The following is an 11,243-nucleotide window of genomic DNA, read 5'->3' on the forward strand; positions in this document are numbered from 1 at the left end:
GTAACTGATCATTAATCTTAAACTGTTAAAGTTAAACACGTTTCCATGGAAACCAGAGAAATACGGTATCAGAGAAAAACTTAAATTGAGCATTTTTTTTTCTTATTTAACAAGTCAATATCAATATACTTAATGGCTGTAATTGTTACTTCTGGAGACTGTTTTCCTTTTTTTATTCATTTGAGATCCACCAATAAAGCAGAGCGTTTCAAGAATTGCTCATGGTGGTGGAGTAGCGCTTCAGTAGTTCTGAATTCAGTAGTTCAATTCCAGTATTGCTTTGTATTTATCCATATCTATCTTTGTAGAAGAAAGATAATCATCCCTGCTCCATGATAATACCACTACCGTGTTTGAAAGTGAAAACATTGGTGCATGTATTAGGTTTTTTTCCCCACACACAATACTTTGCATAATAGGCCAAAAAATTTGGTTTAATCTAATCTTAGTATATTCTTCCACATGTTTGCTGTAGTACTTTTATGGAAAACCTTAAATGGTTTCTTCTAGGTGATCTTTCTTAAAATTTACAGAGTGCATGGCTGATTGTTAACTTGTCAGAATACGCTCTTTTGTCTGTTTGCAGTTTGTAGTGAGAAAAGTCCATCCATTGAGATGAAAACATTAACAAATTTTATGTTAGAAAACTGACATTTGAAAACAAATGTACAAATGATTGCTAAATATTTTGCAATTGTTTTTGCGAAAAAATTACTATTTCCCTAAAGTAATTATTCGTTTTGGTGACTATTTTTCCGTCCAGCAGATGGAGGTAACGCGCCTTTCGGTCAGTTTGTTAGCTGTACCTGAAGGGGGAAATAAAAGTCAAGAAGAAGAAAGGGGGTTGGCAACAGAAAGCACGCGAAGAAGAGCTAGGCGTTGGAGTTGTAAACATGGCTTCTTCTGTCGGCTGTCAGCATTATGTACGCAGTTGCCTCTTGAAAGTGAGTAAATTTTAGAAAAAGTAATTTCTGGTACCCGGAGCAAAAGAGAAACCTCTTGAGTAGAAACTTAGTTGTCTAGTTATTTTCTGTTTTGACATCTCAGCGCTCTCCTGTCAGTCATTCCAACGTTGCTTGACTATAAGTGTGTTATTACATAACGTTTTAGTGACTTATCAGTTAGTAAATCGTTTATAATGTCATAAAGTTTCACTACAAGCAAGGACCTTTAAAGAAGTCATTCATTGTCTCATAAGCATACTGGTGCTAACTGCTACGTTAGCTTAGCGGCCATATGTACCTCTCTTTTTTTTACCCAGCTTTACCATTGGATTTGTTCTTGAACACTTTGCTTGACTTCTGTTAGGAGTTTGTTAAAACAGATAGGTTGCACCCAGCCTCTGTGCAGGCAGTATACAAGTAAATATGACGTAGTAACTAGAATAGATTAACTGTACAAAATCAGTAAGCAAATCAAATCATATGCAAGCTGTCATAATGTGTGAATCATGCTCAATCAGAGCAGATAAATTGTTTTAAAGAAGTTGTGTTTTCTGAAGATTTGTAAAGTTTTTTTCCCTCTTCCTGGTTGTATTTCAGTTGAAACAAGGAGACTGTTCCAGAAATATATATGTTTCAGCCTGAACTTTGATACTTGTAAACATTGTTGGTCTAAAAGACCTGCAAGATGCAGTACCATCCATGAGGACTCTTTTAAACTGATAACATTTTCATGTTAAATTCTAAAATAAAGCAAATGCAAGGAAGTTAAAATGGCCATGTTGTTTCAACATGGTAAGAAGGTGAGTGGGAGAAATTTAAAGCTGAGATGGATCCAGACCAATCAAACAAATTTATTCTAAATCTGTGGAGTTTGATCTGAGTACTTTCCAGGAAAGAAAATGGAGAATGGACAAATATTTGAATTTCAAGATGTTGTTCTCATTCATTCATTTATTCATTCATGGATCAGTTTGCCCAACCATCTGTTTTTAGAAGTTTCATATCGTCACCTTCCTAAAATAATTGCCTAAGTCATTTTTTTGCCAAAAGTAATTTTTTTGCCTTTATCAGATTTTGTCAATAAAGATGTGTGTGTTTTTTTGTTGCAAAAATCACTTTAGCCAAAAAATGACATTATTTTAGGAAAGTGATGATGTTAAAGCCTGATATCATAGACTGTTTTTCTACAAATAGAAATGGTAGAAATACAGTCTATAATTGAATTAGAATTTTTATATTTATGCTTAAAATTGGATAATAGAACTGAGAACTTTGGAAATTTAAGTCTGGGAAATTTCAGAAAATTTTACCTGAATATTGTAGGAATCCAGTTGCTATACTTATTTGAGTTATAAGATTATTCTCTAGCAAACATTAAAGCAAGGTTTTTGGCTATTGGATGGAAGAAACAAGCTGAAAGACCAACATTACTATTTTAACCACTCAAGACATCCACAATTGAAAAATACACAGACTTCTGTTTTTGTTCTTGTTTTCTATTTGGGACAGTTTGTCTTTAACTGAACCTAATCAGAGCTTTTAACTCTTACGGGCAAATCAGTCTGTAAATCCTCAGTGTAGTAAGAGGTTGATGTGTTTTCGTTCCGCAGGCTCCATGCTGTGGGAAACTGTACGTGTGTCGGCTCTGCCACGATGCGGAAGAGAACCACCAGATGGACCGTTTCAAGGTCCAGGAGGTTCTGTGCTCTGAGTGTCAAACCCTGCAGAAGGTAACGGAAAAAAAAACAGAAGATGGGGCTCAGGCACGGCTGTGGCAAAGTGTTTCACCTGGGAGGCTAGAAAGGAAGTCGAGAGTTCGTAATAATAATTATAATAATAATGAGAAGGTGTTTAGTTTCTTTTGATGTTATGTTTTTGACAGTAATTATCTTGACAGAAACAAAACAGTTCCCTAGAAATAAAAGTAGTTCATATGAACATTGGGCTGGTCAGAGGTTTATATACACTTATCAGTATGAACACTATTATATTTGGCTTTTCATGATGAATTCAATCTAAGTAGATTCTAGGTTTGGAAAATAGTACAACCATCACAGAGAATTATGGCAGGGCTAAGAAAAAAAAACATAATCATGAGAATTAAGTCATAATATTGCAAGAACAATGAATAAGACAATGAAGTTGTATGAGAATGAGGTTGAAAACAAGAATAAACTTGTAAAATAGTAGTAATAATACAAGAAGAAAAAAAAGCAATAGGGCAAAAAAGTTGTAACACTATGAGAATAAAGTCATAATGTTACCAGAATAAAGTAGTAATATCAAGAGAATGAATATGTAATTTTTTAAAACTCCTATACAAAATACAATAAACAAAATAAAATGAGGAAATCTTGTGAAGTTATACTTTGGTATCGGTTTTACAAATGGGACAAGCTAAATCTTTTAATCAGCAACAAATCATTATCATCAGTAGCAGGACTTTGAAACGATCGAAATAAAAAAACAAAAAACAGAAAACTTTACAGAACTTTAGTTATCTAAAGTTTGGCCAAACTGGCAATGGAAAAAAAAAACAGTTGGGAAGGATCTTGAAATTAGTTTAGGACTTTTTTGAATTCCAGCTGACAGACTGACAGACACTAATAGACATGTTGAGTGTTATTGTTTACATTTGGAAATTTTGTGCATGTGCACAACACAGGAGGGCAAAGAGATTATTCTTTTACTTGTTCTCTGAAGGAACATGCAGCATTTTTAATCTCCTTATGATTAACTTTCAGTCAGACATTTACATACACCTATTTGTTGCCTGTAGATTTGTATCATGATTAGCTCGAGTCATAAAATAAAGGGGGGAAACAAAGGTAAAATGTTGGTTTCTGCTCCTCCAGGCTCAGAAGAACTGTCAGCAGTGTCACGTGCAGTTTGGGGAGTATTACTGCGATATCTGTCACCTGTTTGACAAGGATAAGAAGCAGTACCACTGTCAGCCTTGTGGGATATGCAGGTGAGTCTTTGTGGAAACAGGAAGGAACTCTGTGACAGAAATACAGAATCACTATTTTCTTAATGGATTTGTGATAAACAGGACAGTTAAATTTATTGCGAGATCACAATCCCACCATATTGTGACGTGAGCAATAAAATAAAACAGTATTATTGTAACTCTTTAGATTTTTTTTCCACATTATAGGTTATGGAGATAAAAAGATACAGTCAAATCTGTCAAAAACATTCAACCTGAAGTTGTGATGTAGACACTCCAGAAACTCCAGACTTTCAGACACAAACACTTTGTCTTTTCCTGTCGCAGGATTGGGCCCAGAGAGAAATACTTTCACTGTCAGAAGTGCAATCTGTGCTTAGCCCAGGACCTGCGAGGAAACCACAAGGTGATTATTATGAATCTACAGCTCCACATTTCCTCCCATGGCTGCTTTGATTTACAGCTTGTCCTCTTCATTTCAGTGTGTCGAGAATGTATCAAGGCAGAACTGCCCAGTGTGTATGGAGGTAATCACACACACACACACACACACACACACACACACACACACACACACACACACACACACTCATCTAGTTTTAATGTATCTTTTTGTTTACTTTTTTTTTTTTGAGATTCACTCTTTGCATCTGAGATGTTTTCTTTGATTAATCAGGATATTCACACATCCCGGATTGGCGCTCACGTTCTTCCTTGCGGCCATCTTTTACACAAGTAAGCCTGGTTTTTAGCGCGTTTTGCCAGCCCTCCTTCTATCAGAGCAATCAGAGAATGTGTCATTACAATGGAAACATCTGTATTATATGTTCAGATTCTATGATTGTGGATCTGTCATGATATATCATTTAGCTTTTGTCTTTTTTTCACAGGACGTGCTTTGATGACATGGTCAGAACAGGGTAAGTGGAATGAATCCTTTTTGTTTCTGCTGATATTAGTTAGATTAAATGTGCTCATAAGTTACTGCTGTCTTCATTCAGCTGTTAATCTAATATCATCAGCAGTTTTTCATTATTCTGGATTGTCAGGGAGCAACTTTTTTTTTTTATATACATTTTTTTCCCATCACTTCTGTCTAAAGTTAAACTGACAAACATTGCTGTCCTTTTTGGCTCGAGTTAAGTGTTGCAGTGTGTGTGTGTGTGTGTGTGTGTGTGTGTGTGTGTGTGTGTGTGTGTGTGTGTGCGCGCGTGTGCGTGTGTGTGTGTGTGTGTGTTTCAGCGCGTACCGCTGCCCTCTCTGCATGCATTCTGCCTGGAACATGGACGAACACTGGGAATTGATGGACAAAGAGATCACTCAGTCACCGATGCCTGCTGAGTACCAGGGTGCCACTGTCAAAGTAAGAACTCACTAACTGCATTCAAAGACGTTTTAGAAAAATGTATCAGTCACGACAGGAAATGATATTTGTCGTTCAGCCTGCCATCTCACAGACACTGTGAAATGGTGCTCTCTAACAACATTCACTGTTTCAAAATTTCCCAGCATCTGGATCAGAAGTTTTCAAAGTGTGGGACAAGGTGTCCGCACACCCTTAAAACGTCTTAAATTAATAAATTAAAGCCTTAATTTAATTAAAGTCATAAATTCATTTTTTTTTTTAAAGAAGTTGGCCTCTACATTAACCACAGGTCTTACATTTTGTCTAGCCAGGACTGGCTAATCTGGTTTATTCTTTTTTTTTCCCTCTCTTGTGAGACTTTTCTGTCAGGCAAAAGTTTGAGACATATTTATTGTGTTCTATGACTTAAGGAGGTTGAAGCTACCGGTAACTAGCTGCTAATCGACCCATAGCTAGCCAGGTAGCTTACATGGGTAAGTGTAAGTTTATCACCACTTGGCTGTGTGACGTTTGTACGTTTCTGTGGAAATGTAGGTCTTAAATTTGAGTGATAGTTGTCTTTAAAAGATCTTAAAAAGTCTTAAATCTGAATTGGTTTTTAAGTTTCCAAGCTTCCGCCTCACAGAGTAGCCCTCCCCCATGATTCGCCCACTCAGCTCCTTCAGACTAGCCAGCAGCAATTAGCAAACATCAAGTGGAACTGAGCATCTGCTAAGCTCATTACATGAGCTTCTGCTCAGTGAAACGCTAGTAAAAATATTGTGAAAGGGTTAATAAAGGAACCGTGTTGAAATGACTTCCTGAAGGCGAAGTTCCAGAAAGAGCAGGAGCTTTTAAAGAGACAGAGGCCCAATCTCAAGGTGTTAAATTACAAAGTCAAATTTCTGTTAAGTCGTGTTTGATATATATGGCATTTTCATAACAAGTGAAGGTAACGTAGTTACTTAATTGTTCTATAAAACGGCAGTATGTGCCTGGAAACCACCTAATTCTGCCCCTTTAATAGTCATAACATGACAAAATTGGGCAGAATACTAAGTGTATCAATAGAGTGACAGATGTTAAAATGTTTTAACCCCCGTCCTTCTTTTTCTCCAGATTATTTGTAACGACTGCCAGTCCCACTGCACCGTGCCTTTCCACGTGTTGGGGATGAAATGCGCTGAATGTGGCTCTTACAACACAGCGCAGGATGGAGGACTTATGCAGCAGCAGCAGCAGGAGCCGCAGCCGCAGCCGCAGCCGCAGCAGCCCTCAGACCTGCACACGGAGAATGAGCCGGAGTCGCAGGACCAACCCCGAACCCAGGCGCCACATTAAAAGCCAAGCCAAGAGGCAGTGACTTTTCCACATTTGACATTTGTTTGATGAACTTAAACATATTAATATAAAAACAAGTGAACCCATTCATTTCATTCAATATGAAAGATGGAGGAATTGTTGAATCTCTAATTAACACCGACAGACGGTTTGCAGCCACAGACCTGAATGCTCTTAAACTGTAATAAACTGGTGCTTAATACAGCTGCCTGAAAACAGCTGACTTTGTGCCATCTCCCCTGGATAAAAGAAAAACAGACCTGTAATTTGTATAATGCATGTCATGTGACATTTTACAGAAGATCTTGAGTTTTGGAAAATGCCTAATAAAAAAAAGGAATAGGTATGCAGGACGTTGTTGCTTTATCATAACAGCTTGTTAAAAAAATATTTGCTGTTTTCATCTTGTTGTTCTTGCCGTCATTATTTAACTGCTTGGCTTAAAACATTGTTAATTATGTCTAAATCCATTTGGATGAAGATAAAACTCCCATCTTTAAAAAAAAAAAAAACATCTCAGCTAGTAGCTTCATCTGTCTTTTGTTATTGTTTTTAAGTGGGTTGTATGAAGTACACATGAGAAGTCATTATCTTGCCAGGAGACAGTCATCAGGTCACTTTGTTTACCAAAACACTCTCGTGGGAATCTGTCAGTTTGTGACTTTCATAGTACGATGACCTTGAATAAAATTGTTACACTTTTTGTTTATTGACACCAAAATCTGCAACATTACCTAGCAGCTTTTATTCACAGGAAAGAAAAGCAAAAAGATGTAGGATCTGTTCTGCAGCTGGCTGATCAGCAGTGTGCAGCAACATGTGAGGGAGGGGCTCTATGCTCCAGACAGGTGGAGAAAACATTTGTTACTACAAAACAATATCTGGTATTAAAAGGTTTTTAAACCCCAAGCATAAACTGAAAAATTGATGCAATTTAAACCAGAACAATGTTAAAACTTGAGTTCTCTAAGCAACCCTAACCAAATGCCTCATGCTGTGAACTTGAGTTGCTAAAAATATTGAACAAATATTCTTAGAAATCTCATTTCCACTTGTTGAAGCCCCCTCCAAAAAATATTACAGTCTGAAGGAGTAATTAGGAAAGAAGGATGGTGACTCCATGACCATCAACCGTTCAGCAGTAGCATGTTTTAGTAGCTATCGGGTCTACATTTAATTGTTTAAGTAAGAAAATATTGACACAAAGTGTAAAAAAAAAAATTCAGTTTTTCTTCTTGTTTTCAGAAAGATTGGAGAATTCTTTGGGTTTCTAATGACAACTTGTTTTCAGAAATCGATCTCGCTGTTGACAGACTCAGACTTCTCATAAACATTCAACAAAACCCTGCTTAAATCATTTAAACCTGTGTTTGACTTCAAGGTTATTCACTCTTAAACTAAAACTTCCAACAGTTATATTTGCATGTGACAGACCTGGTGGTAATGGGTCATAATAAGATCTGTTCTCTTGTTCCCAGTCTTATTGGACTGTGGAATGCTGTGTGACAAAGTTCCAGCTGTCATGAATCCAGATGTTGAGTATTTATTGCTTAATATTTAATCAAGGTAGTCGGTGGTGAAAAATGTCCCATACATGAGGACATGCTTAACATTTTTAACAAATTGCAGTTAAGTGTAAAGAAAGCTGTCCATTAAGCTCTACTGTGTTGTACTATTGTATTAATTGAAACATGTAAGTACATCTTTTTTTTACTCTATAAAACATTTGAGGTGTCCTTTTATTGATTTGACTAGTAAAGCAGTTCAGTCAGAAACTGTAATTCCTATGTTGTATTGCGTTTATGTAGCATTCATTAACATTAGAATCATTATAAATAAATTCCCACTGATTAAATCGTAAAATCAGACAACGTTCATAAACAAGGATGTGATACCTCATAGGGGGAGGCATTTATCGTATCATTTATCGTGGTAAGTTTCTTGATTTATCAGTGTCACGAACGATAAATTGCAATTAATGTTTGAAAGCCCCGCCCCAGTCAGTCAGTATCATCGGGATTGTTAGTTTTACTATTTTCTCCACTGATTGTTCAATAAAAGAACCAATACATTTGGGGGGCGGGGGGATGATTAAAAAAAATGTGAAGTTTAGTAATACAAAATACATTGATTCATGTGACTGGTGTCCCTAAGGCGCTACAAATGAGTGTTTTTCGGGAGCCGTATTTGTGTTGGTGGGACTATGTCATTCCTTAAAATGAAATAATAAATAATTCTTAATGTCACCTTTATTGTTATCACAGTAGTACCGATAAAATATTGTGATAAAACTTCAAGTCCATATAGCCTAATTCCTCATATGCTGTCTCCTCGAGGTGGCGGCGGCTCGGCTGTTAGAAGCTGCACGGTGAAACAATCCAAACTGGTAGCAGGGGTGTCTTCGGGGATGGTGGAGGGCGTGTCCGTGGAAACCGACAGAGGTGTGGGTGTGAGGACCTGTACAGGAGCGGGTGGGGTGGCTTCCCGCTGGAGGCCCTCGTATGCGCCGGTGCCTTTTGGTTTCGTCGTGATTATTGCCACGCCAGCATCCGGAGAGTCGGGTGCTGCGCCGAGAGAGCTGTCCACCTGGAGAGCAGTCTGACAGGGACCCTGTGGGAGGGGTTGTAGAGGGTCTATATATGTGGAGGTCTGTGGATCCTCAGGCACCGGCGATGCTGCCGAGTCGGTTGTGGATGAAGAAGGATTGGAGTCCAGGAGCTCCGTCTGCAGGCCCGTGTCTGTTAGCGCCGGTTGTGAGGGTCCGAACTGGACTTCGGTCTCCTCCGATGATGACATCGACTCGCTGGACTCTGATGATTTTGAGGAATCGTCTTCCACATGTAGGCAAACCTGTTTAAATAGAAAAAAGGTAATTGGCCTATTTATTAAAGCTGCAATATGTAAATTTTATTTAAAAAACAAAACAAAAAAACAATAATATATAGTGTCATGTAAAAAAATGGAGTTCCTCTACCTCCTAACAGTGCTCCCGATGCAGACTAGAAACAACCAATAAGAGGCAGAAGGCGGGTCTTCGTGATGTCAATCACCCCCAACCCTTCTTTCTTGTCCTACTAGCCTCTGTGTTCATGAATGCTGGGCTAGTTAGCATAGCCACCAATGACGGTGGAACTGTTTTACTGTAACTGCAAGTTGTTTCTCAACCACTAGCACACTGAACTTCATACACAAGATTGATTGACAGCACTAAGAACCTCCTCATGGCTCTGATTGGTTGTTTTTGACCAGTTGCAGTGCATTTTTGCAGACTGCTATAGTAGATGGAGGAGTTTGATTTATTTGGGGGGTTTTTCACAGATTATGTGTCTCATATTACACTGTCACAACATGGTGACAGTTGAAATAAATATGGGGGAAAAAAAACTTTGTTTTTAAATATAAAAGTTACATACTGCATCTTCGAGTAGTAAAAGGTAGTCAGAGAAGTAGAGCTACTCACCGGTTTAGATGTCACAAATGTCACCATAAGTGCTGCCCAAAATGCGGCCCCTGCAACTTCCATTGTCCCCTCTACTATATTTGAAGAAACAGGTAGAATGTAAGTAGGTGGATGCTTCGTATGACAATACAGGTCATCAGTTTACACCCGCTCATCAACTACATTTGTGCCATTTTATTTCTGGGCTCTTGACATATCTGAACTGGTCATATTTCAGGATGAACAGGTTATCAACATAACGACAGTGACACCATTGTTCCATAAGCTTCCAGTTTATAACAGGTTTGAAATGTTGACGGGTTTTTGGGATGTTCTTGAATATTCTGACTCATTTTCTTTCATTTTGGTTTCAGCCTGTACACAAAAGCGGTTTGGAATTGTTAAACCATATTTGTTTTGTCGTCATACCCTGGAAAAAGAACTATTCAAGCAAATCATTCAAGTCCCTAAAAGTAAAAGACATTAATTCCAATAAGGAATGTATGTCTCTCCTAATACGTGTTGCACTGTCATACGAAAGGTAATCCTCTTTTCAGGCTTACCTCAGCAGTACCTCCAAGACGATGCTTGCCTCTTCTATGTCCAGAATGAACTAAACATTTGAGATGGGCCTGTTTTATATGGCTGTTTACATATGTGGGGGCTACGCAGCAGCAATCCATCATCTGGAGGGGGGGGGCGGGAGTCCTTATTATATTGTAGATAAACTCTCCAACTATAGAAGCTGAATCATTTAACACCCACACATGAGTTGAAATTAAAGAGTTTAAAATTCTTATTGGAAAATGAGAGAATGAGCGCACCAGAAGTGGCCTCACAGCCAAAGTAAACATGATTTGCGGTTTTTGTGTAAACAATAGGAAGAATTTGGTCCAGACTTTAAATAACATCTAGATTCTGGGCTGAATACACTGGGGTGCCATGGAGATGTTTGCAACAAAAATATATGCATGGAATTCAAACAGCCTCACTGTGGAACACACAAAGCTTTCCTAGAAGCAGTTTCATCTCACTAACCATCAGAATCTGTTACCATCACTGTGTTTTCCCTCATAACTTAAGCTTTCCTGAGGTAGCAGTCATCTAATGTGTTCAAATTTTAAAAGCTGTCAGCTAAGGAGCATCTTAGTTTTCAGATGCTGAGACATGACCCTGCAAATTTTAGTTCAACACTGTCTCCCTCCACTCCAAATACACTTTGCA

General features: G+C 38.0%; 1 protein-coding gene across 1 annotated transcript; it reads left to right on the forward strand.

The window, feature by feature from the left end:
- The first annotated feature begins 827 nt into the window (after positions 1-827).
- rchy1 (ring finger and CHY zinc finger domain containing 1) lies at positions 828-7,301 on the forward strand. Its single transcript, XM_014975694.2, has 9 exons — positions 828-944; positions 2,555-2,674; positions 3,800-3,915; positions 4,222-4,300; positions 4,377-4,421; positions 4,571-4,629; positions 4,785-4,814; positions 5,137-5,257; positions 6,359-7,301. Exons 1-9 carry the CDS (start codon positions 894-896, stop codon positions 6,578-6,580), a joined length of 843 nt encoding a protein of 280 aa, XP_014831180.2. The 5' UTR covers positions 828-893; the 3' UTR covers positions 6,581-7,301.
- Positions 7,302-11,243: the final 3,942 nt, after the last annotated feature.

The sequence above is a fragment of the Poecilia mexicana genome, unplaced genomic scaffold (assembly GCF_051168715.1).
Source record: "Poecilia mexicana isolate PSO_F unplaced genomic scaffold, ASM5116871v1 scaffold_9, whole genome shotgun sequence".
Lineage (NCBI taxonomy): Eukaryota > Metazoa > Chordata > Actinopteri > Cyprinodontiformes > Poeciliidae > Poecilia > Poecilia mexicana.

Bases quoted from the DNA above. Each gene is read 5' to 3' on its own strand.
- rchy1 (XM_014975694.2), top strand. From the start codon at position 894: ATGGCTTCTTCTGTCGGCTGTCAGCATTATGTACGCAGTTGCCTCTTG. The intron at 3,916-4,221 runs GTGAGTCTTTGT...TTCCTGTCGCAG, and splicing joins CAGCCTTGTGGGATATGCAG to GATTGGGCCCAGAGAGAAAT. The intron at 4,422-4,570 runs GTAATCACACAC...TTGATTAATCAG, and splicing joins ACTGCCCAGTGTGTATGGAG to GATATTCACACATCCCGGAT.